The sequence below is a fragment of the Cydia strobilella genome, chromosome 6 (genome assembly GCF_947568885.1).
Source record: "Cydia strobilella chromosome 6, ilCydStro3.1, whole genome shotgun sequence".
NCBI lineage: Eukaryota > Metazoa > Arthropoda > Insecta > Lepidoptera > Tortricidae > Cydia > Cydia strobilella.
Genome location: NC_086046.1, coordinates 19,910,514 through 19,931,879, shown reverse-complemented (window position 1 = coordinate 19,931,879; position 21,366 = coordinate 19,910,514). Strand labels below are relative to the sequence as shown.

The 21,366-nt window shown below is 38.7% G+C and overlaps 2 protein-coding genes across 3 annotated transcripts; one reads left to right on the top strand and one right to left on the bottom strand.

Moving 5' to 3' along the window:
- Positions 1-268: 268 nt before the first annotated feature.
- LOC134742278 (E3 ubiquitin-protein ligase Siah1-like) lies at positions 269-1,609 on the top strand. Its single transcript, XM_063675329.1, has one exon. The coding sequence runs from the start codon at positions 646-648 to the stop codon at positions 1,489-1,491; it is 846 nt and encodes a 281-aa protein (XP_063531399.1). The 5' UTR covers positions 269-645; the 3' UTR covers positions 1,492-1,609.
- Positions 1,610-5,147: 3,538 nt separating this feature from the next.
- Positions 5,148-21,355, bottom strand: LOC134742271 (rab5 GDP/GTP exchange factor). Of its 2 annotated transcripts, XM_063675315.1 has the most exons (12): positions 21,200-21,355; positions 20,629-20,788; positions 15,851-16,036; positions 15,028-15,254; positions 13,678-13,781; positions 12,125-12,288; positions 11,537-11,670; positions 9,369-9,479; positions 8,486-8,596; positions 8,016-8,150; positions 6,007-6,945; positions 5,148-5,934 (listed from the first exon to the last, which is right to left on the bottom strand). In XM_063675315.1, the coding sequence occupies exons 1-12, from the start codon at positions 21,338-21,340 to the stop codon at positions 5,842-5,844; spliced, it is 2,505 nt and encodes an 834-aa protein (XP_063531385.1). In that variant the 5' UTR covers positions 21,341-21,355; the 3' UTR covers positions 5,148-5,841. The 2 variants fall into 2 exon arrangements, with proteins under 2 accessions (XP_063531385.1, XP_063531384.1); XM_063675314.1 differs by having other exon boundaries at positions 5,150-6,945.
- Between the last annotated feature and the right edge of the window lie 11 nt (positions 21,356-21,366).

The window sequence follows — 21,366 nt, the reverse complement described above, 5'->3', positions numbered from 1 at the left end:
ACCGCATACGCGCATGAGTGTGGCGACCCTTAATGGATATGACAAAGTTACTGGAAGAGACGCATTTTACTTAAAGTACTACGAAAATTAATACTACTGAAGACCTTGATTGATTGATCCTGGAATTGACCTAATATGATAGTGACAAGGCAGTATGACTTTGAGCCTTAGCCTGTCCAGATGGACGAAAAAAAAAGGTTGGTTGCTCTTTCTATAATCTATGACATCATGGTTGCTGTCACTTGACAGAATTCTTATTTCTGCATGCATTCGATTGGTCGTCATTGAATCGTGCGACAATATAATTTTTCAACCATTTATGATAATGATACAAAAGAACGATCGTAATCCTTAAATAATCGGTTTTCTAAATAAAATTCTTCGTAAAAGACGTGGTTTTTATTCGTAATGTGTATGTGAGTGATTTGAAAGATATGGAATATAGTTAACATTGACTGTCAAGCAAGAAAAATAATAGCAGTGGCCTCCAAACTTGTAATGGAATCTTATTTCATAGCGACTTCCAAACGAAAGAAATCGGCTTTGGAGGGCTACAAGTGACTTATGTTGTTGTTAAACTAGTTCGTGAATACGTCGGTTGATCGGTGAACGCTGGTCGACGTTTTATATGCGCGTAACGGTGACATGAGCACGAATAAGAGGCGCGGAGGAGCTAGCAGTTGTGCCGTGCCCGGGGTGCCCGCGCTGGCCGTGCCCACCGTACCCACCGCCATGTCGGCCGACCTCGCGTCGCTGTTTGAATGCCCCGTGTGCTTCGACTATGTTCTCCCGCCCATTCTGCAGTGCCAGAGCGGGCACTTGGTGTGCTCGAGCTGCCGACCCAAGCTGTCGTGCTGCCCGACGTGCCGCGGGCCCCTCGGCAACATTCGCAACCTCGCCATGGAGAAAGTTGCTAGCAATGTAATGTTCCCCTGCAAACACTCCAACACCGGCTGTACCGTGACCCTGGTTCATACCGAGAAGGCTGAGCATGAGGAAGCCTGTGAGTTCAGACCCTACTCCTGCCCCTGTCCCGGGGCCTCCTGCAAATGGCAGGGTGGCCTCGATCAAGTGATGCCTCACCTTATGATGTCACACAAAAGCATCACAACCCTACAAGGCGAAGACATAGTTTTTCTGGCTACCGACATAAACCTTCCTGGAGCAGTAGATTGGGTGATGATGCAGTCATGCTTTAATCATCACTTCATGTTAGTTCTGGAAAAGCAGGAGAAGTTTGATGGGCATCAGCAATTCTTTGCTATAGTGCAGCTTATAGGTTCTAGGAAGGAGGCGGAGAACTTCGCATACAGGTTAGAGCTGAACGGCCACCGTCGTAGACTCACCTGGGAAGCGATGCCACGCTCCATACATGAAGGTGTCTCCTCTGCTATCATGAACTCTGACTGCCTCGTCTTTGACACATCACTGGCCCAACTATTTGCTGACAATGGAAACCTTGGCATAAATGTCACAATATCTATTGCCTAAAATTAATATTGCCACATTAGAAGTAGAAAGCTGCCAGAAAAATTTCATTGGCTATAAAGAATAATCTAATTATATTTAAAATGTCAGTGAAATAGGAGCGTAAAAGATCTCTTATGAATTATATATAGACAGTGTTTGAAATTATAAAACTGGATTTAATACTTTGTTACAATCTGCATTGTTTACCGACAGTTCCCTGACTTTGACATGTTTATATTTGATAGGACATCATAAGCCAAATGTTTTATATTTCATTATCATTTTGTATGTGTGTTCACTTTAGTGTTAAGTAGTGGAAAGTTTAATGGGAGTGTAATGCTTCCGAAACGCCTTGTAAACATAGATTATGAATTATAACAAATTATGACCTCTCATGAGTGAGGGAAAGTGATTACTTTATTCCAAAATATGAACAAATATTATTTGTGTTGTTAACATTTAATCATTTGTATATAGTGTAATGTTAAGAGGTTTGAGCAATTTCTATGCAATTATAACTGTGTGGTTGCTTTTGAATCAAAAGGTGCTGATAGACTTGAGCATTCATTGTAATGAGCATTCTCACGAACAGAATGTACTAGTGTTTGTCGAACAATTGCCAAATCTGCTTTAAAACTGTGAATCCTCAATGTTCTGCTCAAGTCTATCAGCACCTTAATAGTGTGCTGGCATTGACTGAGCTCAGGTCACATGGACTGATAACCAAAATCAGTTCGTTATTTTGTTGATCAACTATTTCTTATTGTTTAAATAATGTTTAATCTAGTACTTACTCACAGGAAAGTGAGAAAGTAGATATCACACTCACACTAGAGACTGCTAGCAGGTGAGTATGCAGTAGCAGATTTAGAGGGGTGACTAAGGGGCTCAAGCCCCCTCCAAAAGCATCTAAGTCTCATGAGAAATTTTAGATCCCTACTCTCATTAGGTTCAAGCCCTTCCCAAACCTTGCGGCTTCTTTCGGCCATCACTCTACGTAACAAAATTTCCATCTTCACCACTTATATGGTTGGCAGTCCTCAACTGTGCGTTTCTCCAGAAACCTTCCTCACAGCTAAACTATGGAATTAGCTGTTGCCCCTGATATTTCCAGACCAATACGAGTAATACGACCTTCAAGAAAAGTGCGTACTCCCATCTTAAAGTCTCGCAACGCACTTGCAATGCCTGGTATTGTAGGTGTCCATGAGCGACGGGAATTGCTTCCTATTTCATAATAAAAAACCTGTTGCATCCCTTCCCAAACCAAAATCCTCCGCCATCCGCCACTGTGAGTCTGTACTAGGTTTTATTCAGACTTGTTAACCTGGAGACAAATACGAGAATAACAGGCTAGTCTTACATTTATCACAAAAATGCTCTAGCATGCCACGGTCCTAATTCTAGTACAAATTACCTCCAATGAAATATGAATTATTAAATGCAACAAAGTTGCTTTTGTTTTATATCTTTCGATTTTAAATCAACGCAAATTCAACTCAATTTTCTAATATCATTGGTTTAAATTTGACTGCCAATTTTTCTTGTATCACCATAATGTATGTAATGTAATATATTTAACCTGTAGACAAGTTCACCAACTTGTCTTCAAGTTAAATCCTACAGAATCATGATTTAAATGTATGACCCTGGAAACAACCGCAGTCCCCGAGTGAGAAGAAATAGTTGATTGACTCACTTGTTAAATCTTTGTGTAAATATTTTGACAGTTACCTTCTATATTTAGCCATCCACCTGAGCCTTAAATTTACAAGTGCTTGTGGCTGAAGCCTTGATAGCTTTGATCCATACATACCGAGAATTTTGTGAGAAAACTTTAGATATAAACAAAAATTTCTAAATCAAAGATAGGCCGTTCATATTAATGCGCGCACCAACGAAAATATCTCAATACTGATTCAGATTCATGCTAATTACGCGGAAAATTTGGTATGTTTGTGCAAATAAAGAAATTCTATTCTATTCTATGGTACTAATTACAACAACATTTTCGTCGTAATTAGTATGAGTGTGAACTACGTCAGCTAGGGTATCAACAAACTGGCCCACTTCGTAGTGCCCGTTAGGCTTGTCTTTACGAAGTATAGTCGTTCGATTTGTAGCTGGCCCCGAACGGCTAATCCTTTGTCTATTTTTAGAGTCGCAATGTTTCTTTACGCTTACATCAGGAGAATTAGTTGCATGTTGCATATCAATATTTATTTTATTAAACAGAGAAAAATGTATGTGCTGCCTTTGCTAGCTCAAATTAGACTGTCTTGAATACTTATCGAGCTCAATGAATTCAGTGACTAACGAACGCGCTATCTTGTTAGTAAACCATAAAATAAAATAAGTAAATTAAATAAACCTGGTTATCTCGTCTCAAATACTGGCACTTTGTAGCCAGTTCTGGGCATTGGTTGATTCTGACTTCTGATCAATTGTTTTATATATATCCTTTATTTATACTAAGACCATGTTACTTAATCATAGTGTAATTGTCAAGGGTGCATTTGGATAATACATTGTCTTGTAGGGCGTCCGGGTTAACGAAAAATAGTATGAGCAACGCGTTGCGCATACTATTTTTCGCGCGTAAGCGAACACGAAGCGGCGGGCCCCGGGCGTTCGCGTTGGCAATGAGATCGGCCACGTAGGACACTTCAATAGGTATCATAGGATTGATTCACCTCGCGCCGCATCACTTCGCTTCGCGTTCGCGTGTTGTTCTCCTAGTACGCTGCGTAACTGGCGCGGACGCGGGCGACGGATTTTAGTTTTTACCTACTTACTATGACACCCGCGTGCGTGTACCCGCGCCAGCTAGCGGTCGCCCGTAATATCAACGCAAAATAGTTATTTGTGATACAAGCGCGGAAAGTAATTAATTCATTCGAACGAGTGGCGATAATGTAAAACAGAGGGTTGTGCAAGAATATTAGTTGGAAAGCCTTCCCTAACGAATATCGCACGTTTTGCAATGCATTATGTTAGGTTTAGGAAATACAAAGCAAAAGTAGTACTTTCTGCGCCTGTCTAACCGCCCAGTAGGCCCAGCACAAGAGTAGCGCGACAGTATCTCACACGCTAGATAACTACCCGTATTTTTCTCACTGTATTAGAGAGGGACAGGTAGTATATCTAGCGGGCGAGATACTGTCGCGCCACTCCCGTGCTAGGCCTGTAAAAAGGCCTTCGATTCTGCTGTATTTTGAATCCTTATTTAGACAAATCAAAATTGCATTTGTCTTGGCCAGATCAGTTGGCGGCTAGAGTATACAGTCGCCATCAGATATCGGGGCGGCTAAGGTGCTCACAACTATCTGAACACACCTCTATTGTCAAGGCGTTAGAGTGCGTGTTTAGATATTTTTAAGAACCTCGGCCGCTCCGATATATCTGATGGCGAACATATGAACATTGTTATCCGAAATGCACTCCTATTTCTGTACTTGATTACCCTTCCATGAGTTTTTCAATGTATGCCTCCATGACGGTAGCGTACTATAATATTATTTAATCTTTCTTCTATCTCTTAGGGTATAACCTGGTAAAAAATACGAAAGATTCTAGTTTAAATAAACATTTTGTAACATATTTTGTGGTTTTCATTTTAATATTTAAATCAAACCACATGTTAGTGTACTTATACCACTTTATTATGAATAGTTTACCATAACAATTTTTTTGTAAGAATTATTGCACAATGGGTCTTAAATTTAAGTAACTGATGATTAATTGGAACTGTAGTTTCTAGGGTTCAATTCAAAATGGTACTGTTTTGTCATTTAAAGATCCGTTTGTTACCAGTATATTTTTTATCATGGAGAAATAAATTAAATTTAGAGTAACATTTTACTGGCTAAATTAATATATGTATATGATCTATGATGATATTACATTAAATTTCAATATTACATTAAATTGCAATCTAATCACTATTTCATATAAGATTTTTTATAACAGTAATATAAACTAAAAATAAATAACGATTTATAATTTTAAACACAATCACAGTGTGCAAGATTCAAAAACAAAATTTACATTTATAAGGGACCCGTGTTCTTGCAAATAAAAATGTATGATTATGATTATGAAACTTATTAAATTATTTTAAACCGGGTCACTCACGTATTATTAAGTCGAATAGCTCGACATGTTACGGTCCAACTTACGAGGACCGTCTTCACCGTCATAAGGGAAACTTATGTTGGAGCATCAGATAGAGTAAGTTGTACTCAAGAAAATATTTTATAAAATCCACCATGTATCTAATTTCCATTTTTATTTAGCCAAGTAGCCAAAAGCATTTAAAGTAGCCATGTGGTATCTCATTTCGATTCCAGAAATAACGTTAAATCATATTTATTATTTCTTTCCACTACTTTGGGGTAGCAACGGCGATGGTAAAAGACAAGCAGCCGTTGGAGAGTCGCCATCATCTAAAATAGAAGCGTTATTCTCAGGGCTAAAAGGATCCTTAGTTTGAGAACTGACACCAGGGCTAAAGGGATCCTTAGTTTGAGAACTGACACCAGGACTAAATGGATCCTTAGTTTGAGAACTGACACCAGGACTAAATGGATCCTTAGTTTGAGAACTGACACCGGAACTAAATGGATCCTTAGCAGCACTGACTACAGGACTGAAAGGATCCTTACCTGCACTGAAAGGATCTTTAGTAACCGTACTGACCACAGGACTAAATGGATCTTTTGCAAAACTAACAGGGGCAAATGGATCCTTTTTAGGAATCATTTCAAATGGGTCAGACGGTTTATTCTTCGAGTCCAAAAGAGTGAACTGATCAAACATTTCTTGTACTGGGCTAAATGGATCTCTTGCTGCAAATGGGTCAAAAGTGTTTTTCTTCATCTCTGGGCTAAAAGGATCTTTCTCTTTAGGGGCATCTTCTGCTATACTATTATCTCCGCTGAAGTCAGACAAATCTATATCATAGTTGATATTGCTCAAGCCAGGAGCTAAGTGTTCGGAACCGAATTCATCTGGAGTCATCAATTCATCAATAGACCTTGAATCAAATGGTGTGAATCCCAAAGGTGAAGGAGTAAGGAGTTCCATAGAGCTTGTCTGCTTTAAGTCCCAGGTCTGATCTAAGTGCGGCGATTTAGGAGGGGAGTTAAGCTCTTCAAAGCCTAATATGTTAAGTTTCTCTCTCGGTTCAGGTTCTGAGATAGTTGCTTGTTCTGTCTGTATCAAAGGTTGAACAATTTCCTGTTTTATTGGTTCAGATGTTCCATCCAAGACATCTTTGGTATCCTGATTCAAATCTTCAGTCTCCATTTTTGTTTCTTCAGTTATATTATCTTGTGGTGGTGATGGTATCTCCAAGTCGACGAGGGGCTTAGAGTTGAGTATTTTAAACTTCCCGAATTTTGGGAGAGTCCGACGTGGTTTTATCTCCAGGGGCGTCTTGGTGAGGACGTCTTGAACTTTCTTCGCTATCTCTTTCTGTAAACAAAAAAATCTTAAATGACTAAACAAATACGGAAGTCGCATTGAAAGTATATTTGGTTGTGGCGTAGCTAGGCGTGGGCAAAGTGGACCGTCGCCCACGGCCTCGCGCCTAAAGGGGGGCCTCGCGCGAGGCCACTACGGGCACAGTGGGCAAAGGGCCTCGCGGATGCGATTTCGCCCACGACTAGATTAATTCACGCTACAACACTGATTTGGTTTTTATTAAAAACTCTTGCGGGCTTCCAGTTGACCACAAAACGCTCAGAAGATAATATTCTTATAGATACTTCATTTACATTAAAGATTTACAAATAAACTAAATAATACAAATATATAAAATTTAGTATTAACGCATTAAAAAATTATTTAAATGTAATCTATATCTGCCGGATAAATCAATACCTAAATACTGTCAAAATTAGTTATAATATACTACGAACAGTATAATCATAATTCCATTAAAAAAATACACGCGACTCTTTTTAAATCAGTGGCACGCAACTCAGTTTTTGGTTTAGAACATAGATTGGTTGCACATCCATTAGGTAACTAGACCAAGCAAAGTCTGCAGAGATTTCACACGCAGTTCCAGTGTTATTTATACGTATAATTTCATAGAAGTTTGACGTTTAAAATAACACCTGCACTGCGTGTGCTGTCAAAATCTCTGCAGACCTTTTCTTGGTTTGACGTTATTATCTTTTACAGTTAAAGCAAAGATTGCAGCTTTGGTTTAAACTCGGCTTCGTGCAGCTTCGCAAACAATGCCGAGGCCTAAAGGCAAAAGCTCATCGCGATCTAGGTCCTGCGTCGGTTCTGCTTCCCGCAGTTCCGCAAACAATGCCGAGGCCTAAAGGCAAGCTCATCGCGATCTAGGTCCTGCGTCGGTTCTGCTTCGCACAGCCTCGCAAATAGCGGCGAAGTTTAAGAATTTATTGTATTTGTGAATTTATTAAATAATGTATATGTTATCTACCAACGATAATAATATAAATTTGTGTAGATTAGTCTAGGATAATTTATATTGTAATTTTATATTATGAGAATAAATATCTAAATCTTACCTCAAAAGTTTCAGCGTTGGCTGCAAGCTCATCGGCACCGCGCTCAATTTCCTGCGCCTGTGTGAGCAACTTCTTCGCTAGTGCCATGTGTTCTTCGGCCTCGCGAAGTTCAGCTGACAGTGAGAGCGCCGCGGCCTGCCCACAAAAACAACCAATTTAGGCCTGGGTGATTATGCCCTCCTTATTATTTGTATATAACAAGTATAACAACACAGCCACCTTTTCATTGAACACCTGGGGGCCTAGCCAAAATAACAATCGTACATCGACAAATCAAAAGAAAAAAATATCAGGATGACAGATGTTACGAAAAGTCACGTGACCACTACTGTTATTTAAGTTTCTATTTACGTTTTCTTTAACAAATGGACATAGAAAAAAACTTCTGCTTGTTTGGTCACAGCGTCTTTGAAATAGCCCCCAGGAATACATTTTATAAATCAACAACTTATAATTTTATAAGTAGGTACCCAAGAGCTGCCCCCGATCGAAGCCGGCATGGCCATGTAGCCGTCGAACTCCTTTTTGTCCATGTTGAGAGACTCCGCTGTCAGGTTCTCGATGAACGAAACCGCGCAGCACTAGAGGGAAAAGTACCTATTGCATTATTTGGGGCATTTTCTATGAAAAGGGACCTTATTGTCGATGGCGCTTACGTCGCACAGCGTCGCGCGGCATTGTATTTATATCGGGGCATCGTTAATAATGGCGTAAGCGCCATCGACAATAAGGTCCCTTTTTTATAGAAAATACCACATTTAACTTTCTAGAATTAACACTAAAAACACAGCGTAAGAAGTGGGGCGTAGTTTAACCTTTTATGCGGACAGAGTAGCGTTGAAAATTACGGGAAAATTTCAAAAGGGCTCGGTTTTTTTAAGTTTCTTTCGAAAAAAACAATGCAAATTTCAGTTACAATACTTCCGGAAAAAAAAGAATAACTATATAACTTCTGTATTTTGGAATCATTTTGGAATTTAAACAGGTAGGTTAAGGTTGCATGTCTAATCTGTTTGTTAATGGCATTGACACCGTCATCACTCATCAGTGGCATTGTGTGTGACGTATTTAATTTTTCTGAATAGAACTGAAAAAAAAAAACCGAAAAGAACGAAATTTTGTAAAATTCCCGAAAAAAACATTATTAGATTATTTCCGGAATTTTCATCCGTAGGACAGTCACGGGGAGAGGTATAGTTTGTCAAGGCACTGTCTTCTTTCGGGCGTAGACGGAGAGAGTCATACTGTCTTTGTCTTGCACTGGTGCTGGCGCCCAGAAGAAGGGGATGAGTGTAGTTTTTTTGTTTTTACTTACTGACAAGATTTGCTTGACCAACTATAGTAAATACTTACCAGATTGGTGAAATAGTAGCCCCCTTCGCCTGTCATGAGTCGTTGGGCGTTGCAGAAACGCGTCACGAAGTTGATGTTGCTCACGAGACGAGGTGGGTTCGCCTTTAAAACCTGCTCACAAATGTTAAATTAGAAAGTGCCGTAAAATGGGGTGAGTAGGGACAAAACCGACATTCAAACCTCGATAAAGAAATATTTTTTCATGTGGCACGTGTGATTTTTACAAGCTTTTTATTAACTTGCAATGTACCTATGTAAGTAAGTATGTATGTAATATGTAACTATGTTTGTATGGGTCAAATCTTGCAAGTTAAATTTGACCCACTTCCCGGTTTCCGATAAAGCTGAAAATTTGCATACATATGTAAGTCGGGTGACAATACAATATTATGGTAGCATCGAGCTGATCTGATGATGGAGACAGGAGATGGTAACAGGAACGCTGTGATAAAACAAAGCAACCTAATTGTGTTTGGGGTTTTTAGATCTGTCTTGATAAGTATTAGTTGCCTGTGGAAAGAAAAGTACAGTCAGCTATAAAAGCTTGTACCAAAACTGAAATTTTTGCCAAAAACTTATTATACAGAAAAAATAGTCCGGCCGTGTGAATTTTAGTTTTTTTAATGATTATACATATATCGTTTAATTTCAAAATAGTGTGAAATCCCACCTCACCCCGTAGTTGGGGTTATATGGCAAAGCAATGGGGTGAGATGAGCAAATGTATGGAGTAAAACTTTCGGATTGTGAATTTCGAATTAGCTTGCCTTGATCCGCTCTCCGTCTCACTCTCCGCACGTCCTTATCACTCCTCTCCGCATGATAGGTCCCCGCCATCCTGGTTCCGGTCCTGGCGCCATATCTTACACCTCTCAGTTCTCACTTCTAGTGATTTCAGTTTTTTTAATGCTATAATTTGGCTACTCCACAGATTTAATATATACCACGATTTGTATTGAAACCAAGCGTGCCGACTTTTTCATACAAAATTTACGCATAATATAATTTTAAAATTACTTATCTGTGATAGGAAATATGTTCTTGCCTTTGGGTGCTCGCAACTTTTGGGCTGTTGCAGTAAATTATCATGCAACGAAGCATTTTTTTAAGTTTTTAAGTTTTTACGGACGTCCGGCTACAACAACTGGCGCGCGTGGACTGTAAAGCGACGGTCAACCTCTACGCTTGGTCGGGGTTCGGACACGCGAAGTAGATGCATTTGCGTCTTCTATGGTATATTTATTTCTGTGGGCTACTCAGTGTTGCAACAGGAAAAGGAAATATGTCTAAAAGTATAATTACTCTTAAAGCAACCTGAACCAGAAAATGAAAGTAGGAACTGAAAACATCCGCGTCCCTTCTGCCCCCTCAATCCCTACTTACCCCATTTTAAGGTACACTGTTTTTTCACCACATTTTAAAACCCCAAGGCCTCTTTTAAATATGCAAGCTTGTAACACTATAATTTATTATAGCAGAAGTATCTTCAACAGGCTTTCACTTCTTATACAGATTAAAAAAGTCTTTATGATACGGGCTCCTATAGACATGCCAATTAAGGCTTAGAAAGCCTTTAGATACGTAGATAAAAACTTTATCCATGTTCACAACATACATACTAGGTAGGTACTAGGTATTGATAACAAAAAAAGGCATACTTACAATAAAAAAAACCGGCCAAGTGCAAGTCGGACTCGCGCACGAAGGGTTCCGTACCATTACGCAAGAAACGGTAAAAAAAATTGTTGTATGGGAGCCACACTTAAATATTTATTTTATTCTGTTTTTAGTATTTGTTGTTATAGCGGCAACAGAAATACATCATCTGTAAAAATTCAATATCAATATCACGGTTTATGAGATTCAGACAGACAGCGAAGTCTTAGTAATAGTCCCGTTTTTACCCTTTGGGTACGAGACCCTAAAAATTAGTCTTAGCAGTTTATACTCATAAAAGTATGTACCTAAACTTACTTTTCAGCGATTTGTAGCTTCAAACTATAAGTAATAAAAGAACTTTAATTCGGGGCAAACAAATGGAAACAGCGAAAAAATCATCTGAGGACTTGTTTCTCCATACTTTGCTCTGTGCCAAATTTTATGCTTTGTGCTGTAAAGCTGCGAACTCAGCTGTTTTAACACTTCAGGGCTATAGTACCCATACATACTGTGAATATAAGGGCGGGCAGCAGATCATCAGCGGAGGCCGGGGCTCCACACAGCGCCAGCACGTGGCGGCAGCAGCGGCGGACCCGAGCTAGTTTGCCACCAGGAGATGTTGCGCTATCCATGCCCAGCAATTCTTAAAAAAATTATATATAGATATATATATATTATTATATGTATTATATATTGATATAGATTTGACGACATGACGACGACGACGCTTTTGATGAGCAGACGTAACCATGGTAACGTGTGACAAGATAAAGTTGTTTCTGGGTGGGTAAGTTTACGAAAAATTGCAATAAATAAAGAGATACTTTATAATGCCTTAAGCCCCTTAAGGCATTAAGTCCGCCATTTGTACCTTCATGTATTGTGCAATAATCAATAAAGATTAAATAAATAAATAGATACTAACCATTTATAGCACGATAGATAGAGAAGCTGACGACATTTCGCTGGCTCCGCTAAGCGACATTCTAGTTGTTTCTCTCCAACTCAACTTAGTTGCTGGATCCTTTCGAGTGCTCGGTTCTAACACCATAGGGAAGAAAGAAAAAGACTCACCGTTCAAAGAGAGATAGACTAACCGTTTATAGCACGATAGAGAAGCTGCCGACATGTCGCTGGTTCCGCAAGACGACATTCTAGTTGTTTCTCTCCAACCCAACTTAGTTGCTGGATCCTTTCGGACAACGTTCGGTCTAGCCGCTCATCGTCAGTACCGTTGGGTGAGAATACTATCGAAGGAAGACTGAAAAATAAACATTAACTGCCTATAATAATTATTTATTAACTATCATGATATTAATTGTAAAAGACAAGAAAAAATCGTGTTCAAATGAAAAAAAGTGAAAATAAAGTGTCACGCAATGGCCCCATCTCAGCATCCGACTTCCAGCGCTGATCTTTTGATGAGACCATCAAGTGAGAATCACGGAACAATTGCGGCACTTCAGTCACTCAAAATATGAACACTTGGAGGACTTGGATTTCCTCAAAAGTTTGCCGACCCCTGCGCTAAGTAATTCATTGGTTAAAGTTAGGCGTGATTTGAATGTTTCAGCATTCAGCAACATTAAGCAAACATCCACATGACCAGGTATCCAGAATATAACCCTTTGAACGCTTAACACGTCAACTGAAGCGCGGAGGCTTCAAAGTTATACTTGAAACGGAATTTGTATTAAAAATGCAAAGACAAAGTTGTTTTTTCTTTTTAACAATTATGGCCTGGATGCGAGTTTTTTAAGCCACCACAAATTAAGGAGTAAGCATGTTTTTCCGCGGTGACACCATCTGTTTGATTTACTTGGAACCATCAGGTGAGGAAATATTGTTGGGAATCTGATGCCGACGGCGCTAGCTTCCATGTATAAGGTATAGATGGAATCATATCAATCGAGCTAATGCACTCATTAACTCGATAAGAGTCTCAAGAACACAATGCCATTGAGTGGTAAACGACAAATTAGGATAACTACTTCGTAGTAAAAGCAGATTATAACCGCCTTGAAATGTTAGTATAGATTAACGACTCTATTCTTTAACAATAGGCTACAAAATACACTAACTAAATAATGGCTAACATGACTTTATTTGCATTTTACAACCGTCGACACCCAAAACGAATGCACTCTGTAGAAAACCATTTGTTACAAAATGTTTTTAGACCATTTTAACCCCATTCAACAAGGAATAAGGTTGGTTAAAAATTAAATACACATGCAATGCACTTCTAACTTATTTTGTAAGTAACTAGTTGGCGGCTACGAGAACAAAAGCAGATAATAGTATTGTAATAATACAATGCAATAGTACAGGTAAGTGTATAAGCTCAGTTGATATGATTCGATCTATACCCCCCTTTTAAGTTTCGCCTCCCTGTTTATACTGACATAACTGAAACGTAAAATTACCGCATTATGGTATAAATTATAGTTTTTGTAAATGTGAAAGTTAAACGTACGTAACGTTTAATTTCATGTTTCTACTACATCTTATAAGTTACTCTCAAATACAACCATAGCACCAAGTTGATAGTGTTTTCATGTGTCATCAAACGGTAAGGTTTATCAGTAGGGTTCTTTAGGATGCAACTGGGAAAACGCTAAGATGAGCTGAAATAAAGAATGATACTCACTCGTGTAAGTATGTCATGGCATGCTTCTCTACAAAGTCCATGAGCACCTCCTTCATCTCGGAATCCACGTTCGTGTAGTGAGTCTCCATGTGTTTCATGTAGCGCTGCAGACAAAACAAGCTTTTAATACTTGCCTAATTACTTTCGGGAACAGAAAGACAAACTTTGTTTCTTCTCACGGTAACGGATAAGACAAATTTTGTTGTTACTTTCGGAAACAGAATAGACTTTTGTTTTTACTTTGAGAACAACAAAATTAGGCCTATCGAATTACAGGCCTATCGCCATTGTCTCCGTTCTTTCTAAGGTCATGGAGCGTATAATTAACGCAAAGCTCCTGAGATACCTAGAAGAACACGATCTGATCAGCGACCGCCAGTATGGTTTTCGACTGGTGATCTAGTGTATCTCACACACCGCTGGGCTTCGACCATTGAGAGTCAAGGTGAGGCATTGGAAGTTAGCCTAGATATAGCAAAGGCGTTCGATCGGGTCTGACATCGGGGTCTCCTGTCGAAGTTACCATCTCATGGATTGCCGGAGGGACTATGTAAATGGATCGCTAGTTTTTTGTCCGGCAGATGCATACGAGCCGTAGTAGACGGAAGCTGCTCAGATAGCATGGATATTAACGCTGGCGTTCCGCAAGGTTTTGTGCTATCCCCAACGATGTTTTTGCTGTACATCAATGACATGTGTATCGACGACATTAATTGCTATGCAGACGACAGTACTGGGGGTGCTTATTACACAGGCCGTGCCAACATACCTCGTTCTGTGGTGCTGGAGTCGTCAAAAGCTTGTGTAAGATATTGAGAGTACTTTATCCAGTTTCGGTGTGGGGCCGGGGCAATTTAGTCCGATTCAACCCCACCAAGACACAAGTTTGCGCGTGTACCGCTAAAAAAACCCCATTTGCTGTGGTCCGACAGTTCGAAGGGAACCATGTTAGGGAGTATTGGGATCCTCGGTGTCGACATCTCCAGTGACGTCCAATTCCGTAGCCACCTGGAGGGGAAGGCTCCACTGGCATCCAAAAAACTCGGCGTGCTCAATAAAGCGAGGCGATACTTTACGACATTTCGAGGAATTGAAACGTTGAAACAAAAAATTACGACAACCCATTTCTCCGGCCCCATGTGTACCCTGCCTGTACCTACCGTGCCTGCCGTACCGTGTACTTGTACCTGCCTGTACTGTAGTACTGCCCGTGTACTCTATCCTAGAAACAGGGTCCAAAATGGGTTTCAGCAACTAACCTGGTAAAGTGATGACGTCATGCACCAGTTTGTCCGCCATTACCGCTTGTCACTGCATCATACATGTACATGTAAGACAAGGACAGCTAACCTGGTAAAGTCGCTGCACTCTCTCGGACAGCTCATCCACGGACTCGAACCCGGAAAACTTGATGACGTCATGCACCAGCTTGTCTACTATTGCGCGTGCGTCGCGCTCTATGTTTGGCGCCTGCGCGTACAATTCGGGGAATCGCTGGCGGAAATCTCGCTTCATGTTTTCGAAGACGGAGGTTGGGACTTTGAACTCTTGACGCTTTTCTGGCGTGTCGTGGTCGTCTGAAAAAGGCAATTCTTTTTCTTAATCGACAAAAAAACCGGCCAAGTGCGAGTCGGACTCGCGTTCCAAGGGTTCCATTACACAATTTTTAACAACGTTTTTTTTTTTATGTGAAACGTGAGTGAAATGTCTTAAAAAACCCGTAGGGGTCGGATCAAAAACTAAGTAATTAAGTCCGACTCACGCTTGACTGCACATTTCTAATAGGTTTTCCTGTCATCTATAGGTAAAAGAACTATTTTGTGTATTTTTTAAAAAACATTAGAATCATTAGTTTCGGAGATAAAGTGGGAGGGGAGGAATGGTCATTTTTTGTCTATTTTATTTAATAACTTCTAAACTATTTATTTTAAAATTACAAAAAAAAATACATTTAAGATTCTTAAAATAAGGTCTTTCATTTGATATGTAACACTTCACACACACTGATTCAAAAACTTTATTTTTTAATTTTCTCATTTACCCCCCAAAAGTGGCCCCCCTTGTGAAGCTCCCCGGCGAGCCCCCGCTCTAGAACCACTAAGGTTAGCTTACGGCTTGTTCTGGACTGCACAATCGTCAAGAACATCTGGAAAGAAATGGAACTAAAACTAACCTGTGCTGGTCTTCTTGAACACGCTAAACTTCAGCAGATTAGCTTTCTTCCCGAGCGTCTCACTCTGCCGCAGCCGCTTCTCCTCAAACTTGGAGAAGGAGGAATGAGGGGCGAGGCGACCCCGCTCTCGCTCGGGCGTTCTGTGCTCGGGGCGGGGTAGCGTTGACGCTTGGGCCTTTTCTTTCTCTAAATGAATAAGGATGGTGTTAGAATAAGGCGTAGTTCGATTTTTTGATAGGAAGCACAGTCTTATTAGGTATTAAGACTATTAAGTCGTACTGTCTTCGTCTGCGTAGAATTCGTTAAGAGTCTAGCGAACCCGCCGCATAAAAGCCGCTCCAAATACAATCGAAGTAACGCTATCATTTTAAAACGACATATTGAAATAACATAATTTTTTTTTTATTAAATTAAATTCTTTATTCAACGACCAACTAGGATCAATCAGTGTTAGTAATGCTTATGGGTAATCTTATACTACGGTTAGTAACAGCAAAATTAATGATATTATTATCAATTCCGTATTACATATTTATTTACAGATTTAAATATTTATAAGTTCCTGCGCACATGAATGAGGCAGCAGTTGTTCAAATAAACACCGTCAACCCTGTCTGCAATCATGGTCAGGATGCTGTTGGAGCTAGCCCGGACTCTGCACACCAGGGAGGTTGCTCTCTTGCGCATAGTGGTCTAGAAGCAGTCTACCCGCGCCTCCGCGAACATCCCTGACGCACTGCAGAACCTAGGCAGCCCCATCAGCACCCTGTACGCGTTATTATATTGAACGCGCAGAGCGTTGTACCGTTTACGCGTATAGTCTGCCCACTGCTGGTGTAGAAGGAAGTACAATAGGCTCTAAAGAGACTGAGCTTTACCTCCCTCGAGCAGTGAGCAAATCTGCGGGCTATCATATTCGCTCTGACGGACAACGCTCTGCGCTCGCGCTCAATGTCGTCGTCGTCTTTTAGGTCGGATGTCACCACATGACCTAGATATTTAAATTTATCGACAACTTTTAGTGATTGGCTATATAGTTTAACAGGTGGAAACAGCGGTGGGCTTTTACCCTTAACCCTAAAGACGACACACTCGCTTTTCTTAGATAAAACGAGGCATTAATATAATATTTAAGAAATATGTTTATCTATTCTTTGTTGCTAAATATTTTAAAGAAAATAGTGACAGAAAATTTTGCATGTAAAATGTTTACTTAATCGCTCTATTTTCTTTATATTACAATTTCTAGCAATGAAAAGTAATACCAGACATAGATACGTGTTAGTTGAATGTCCATGCTAAAGGTCAATATGATCCAAAAACCAACAGAGTTGAGAGCAGTGTTGGCCGAAACGTTAATGCAATGAATCATTAACCAGTACAAATTGAATCGTAACGGACGGCTCGTTACGGTTTATGGTTCAATTTTTACTGGATAATGGTTAATTGCAATTAACGTTCGGATGGCGGCAGCAAATCTTTTGTGACCTTAAATCAAACATCTTTTATCTTGGAAGAGCTTTACTTCGACTATTTTACTGCAAAGTTACGTGCCAAAGTTTTTACGGAATTATGTGATGTGTGTAAGTCGAGAAATTCAATCAATACCCGCCGCGTGTAAAATACGACTAGTTTCAATAGTTTTACAACTACTGAAACTACTTGTTGCATAACTAAAGCGTCACATAATTATATAAATTTGGTCAAGGGGGCCCATTCATTAATTCCTATTATATATCCGTTATCAGGATTAACTATAGGTATAGTTGTTAATGAAAGTCATAGTCATAGTTTATTCATAAACAGTTTTCACTGTGTTTGAAATTAATTTACATATTTATCATCATAACTCTTAAGAGCCTGGCGCTTGTCGGTGGAGTAACCGCCACTCCGTTCTTCTTTCTGCCACTGTTTTGAGCTCCTGATACGTCACTACATTGATTTGCTCCTTGGCTTGCATAATTTACATATTAATCATATTATATACAAAAAAAAAACATATAAAATAATTATAATAACATACAAAACGTCAAATTAATTACACTTTAAGAAATAATATTACATAAAGTTACCCAAAAAGGGTAAAACTGTTGATACTCATAAAAAAATGTACCTAGCTATACTTCTTGTACCTACACAGTTTGAACAATAAATGTTTCTGATTTCTGATAAATAAAAGAAAAAAAAAACAATATAAAATCGAATGTCATGAACAATAATAATGGCATACGCTCGCACAGTTTATACTTATCATAAGTTTAAAATAATAAGACATAGATTGTATTGTTTATTAGTTTTTAAAAGTAGTTTAATTTAGATTTATATTTGCAACTCGTATTTTATCTGTATTTTTTTCGCATCCTCTTATTGATAAATCTACTGAATTTCCTAGTCCTCACGACACAGGCTTGACCTAGTGTGAGGGCTACTGCTAACCAAATTGTCATATTTGTAAGTGAAACCAATTGTTTTATCCTATATTTCATCTATGCCTGGTAACGTAATAAAATTCTTGTATTTTGTATTTTTGTATAAATATTGAAATTAAATTTTATTAAAAGGAAAATTAAAATGTAATACATCATTAGAACAATAATTACAATATTTAAAAGTGGTCTTAATTACGTATTAACGTCATTAACTGGAGTATCATAAGCTTTTAGTTATCAATTTATTTAAATGAGTAGCGGGCGAGATTATACTATCACCGGATTAGTATAATTGTACTTAAAATACTAAAAGTTATAGAGCCCTGTAAATACGGAATTTCCGGCAGTTCAGTAACAAAAGGCTTAGCAAAATATAATCAGTGACATAATTTCGCAATAATCAAATATTATCGCACATATTATGTCAAAAATGTCACGTAATAATTAACTGTAGATATGAGTAAGGTGAAGTTCATCTAATCTTGATATAAATCTAACAGGAACAGTTAATTTTATCTATAACAATTACGCAAGGTAGCCAAGGCTGAAAAACAGATTATCTATAATTTATTTCATATTGTTTTGAAGCAGGCTGGCGGTTCAGGGTTTAAAAGTCAGACGAACACTGTCTAAGCCTTAGACTTAGGGTACAATTTTTTTCAATAATAGGTTTTAGAGCCGGATTTTGAATAGAAGGAATATAGTTGGTCAAACCAAATTGGCAGTAAATAAGAACAAAAAAAACTATACTCATCCTTTTCTTTTGGGTGCTAGTACTAGTGTATTTACTACATTACTATTGTGTACTATTTTAATTTAGTGCATGGTGCATGCTAATTGCTATTAGCATAGAGTAACTTATACTAGAGCGGTACTGTCATAGTAAATTTTGTAACCCCAGTAAATTCACTGCCATCTGTCGACACACTTTAAAACTAAAATTGAAGATTTGTAAAAATACGATAAAATGTATTTAAATATAGATAAATTATTATTTTTTATTTGCATTAATTATTTTGATGATTTTGACCCATGTTCTTTCACTGATATGCGTTAAAATTGTTAAATAACAAACGAAACCGTCAACGCCATCTATACGACTGTAGGCCAAAGCTAGTAGCGCCCTCTGAACGAGAATCAAATTTTCTTGATTTTCGAGGCACGTTTTTCCTTAGACTGTATCCATCTATTACGGAGTTATATCTATCTTTGCTATTAGCTAACAAACAGAATTACGTATGCCCTTGGGTACGACATAGTGGAACAATTTTTCTTTTTTACCATCATATGCAATATCATGTTGTGTACACCTATGATCGATGAATAAATAATTTGGTTTGTAAGACAAAGATAGTATGAGTCTCTCTGTCTATGTTTGAAATGACTTTTCACACATTTAAATATAAACTTTTTTTGCCTAAAATTGTCAAAGTTTAAAGTGGTATACTCAGCGATTGTCACGCAAAATAGGCGCATTATATGACGTTGAGTTGCGGAAACCAAGCCCGCGAAAACCTATAAAACCTATACTCAGCGATTGAGCTTTTTATTGTTCCATACCCAAAGGGTAAAAACGGGACCCTATTACTAAGACTCCGCTGTCTTAGTAATAGGGTCGTTTACAAACAAAGACAGGACATAAGTGAGTAGGCAACAACAGGTGGACTTATCGCTAAAAATTTCTTATTCTTATACACTTGTTGTTGTCAATAATGACATTGTCAAGTACTGCCATAGACAGTAGACAAGATGGCGCTGGTCGCTGCTGCAAAGGCTGCGTTCAGCTTATGGTTGGGCCGTGTCGTACGGTGCGATCGTGACCCAAAATGGTCCTGCCGGAAGATCAGCGCTGACCTTCGGGTCAGCATTATGCTGAGGCAAGACCATTTCATGGTAAACTTCAACTCCTGCCAATTTTATAAGTTTCTATAGCTTTAGTTATACTTTTGTATGTAATTTTAGTTTTAAGTTTATCACGAATAAAACATTTGATTGATTGATTGAAAAAGCTAACTCTTCCAGACAACCTTCAGATAGAGATTCAGTGGCTAGAAACGATAAAAGTGTGAAGTTTGTAAATTAATTAAATAGAAACTACAAACAATGAGAAATAAACTACATACATTATTTAAGTAACAATAATACACTACATAAACCTACACAAAATACATAAATACATACAGATAATAAAAATTCCGAAATAAATTGTTTTAATATCAACACAGCCACATTTAAAGAAGGTGCGGAGTCATTGTGACATCACAGAACGTTTCATATAGAGTAGCCGATTTGACTGGTTAGCTTATACTACCCTATTTACTACAAAAAACTTAAACACATAGTATTTACCTGCTCTCCGGTGCTTAGCCTTCTGCTCCCGATGACACTCAGAGCAGTAGCCCTGCCACTGCGGGTTCCCGTAGTAGTCACACCCATTCTTACACTTCAGCTCGCTCTGGTCGATGCGCAGCGAAGGCATCTTGGCCAACGTTAGGTACTTGTAAGATCTCTGCAGATTAGGAGCAAACCACATCATTTAAATTAATTTCAAACTAATTTTAAAGAATTTCCAACTAATTTTAGAGAATTTCAAACTAGTTTCAAGGCTCGGTTTTCGTAAACCCTCCCAAAACTTGCACTACGACTAAATTCAGCCCATTTTAGCGAAAAATTAAACTCGCGAATGTAGTTTTCTTTGTGAGCGAAAGCATTCATCGCAATATGTGTTGTTAACGGTGGCCGTTCAACGGATACCTCCGTTATATAGGCTTCGCTTATCACGAATTGTACTTGAGGCTATCTGTGATAAGTATACGAATCAACATATTTATTGTAACGAAAAAAGATCTAGTTGAACGGCTATAACACATATACAATTATTATGAAACGTACGATCATATAGTTCTAACACTGGACTTACCTTTGAAATATGTTTTTCACTCTTGAGTATTATAGAATGGCACACATTACAATTTATTTGTGATAAATTTTGTGAATCGTAGGGTAGGGCTCTCGCTGTCTGTGACTCAAAACTCAAAACAAAGATTGACAATATTGACATGACAGTCCGGTTTTTTATTGACGTTT

Coding starts and splice junctions, on each gene's coding strand:
- LOC134742278 (XM_063675329.1), top strand. CDS start 646: ATGAGCACGAATAAGAGGCGCGGAGGAGCTAGCAGTTGTGCCGTGCCC.
- LOC134742271 (XM_063675314.1), bottom strand. CDS start 21,340: ATGTCAATATTGTCAATCTTTGTTTTGAGTTTTGAGTCACAGACAGCG. Junction 15,255..15,850: donor GTTCAAGAAGACCAGCACAG/GTTAGTTTTAGT, acceptor TGCCTTTTTCAG/ACGACCACGACACGCCAGAA. Junction 6,946..8,015: donor CCAACGCTGAAACTTTTGAG/GTAAGATTTAGA, acceptor TTTTGTTTACAG/AAAGAGATAGCGAAGAAAGT.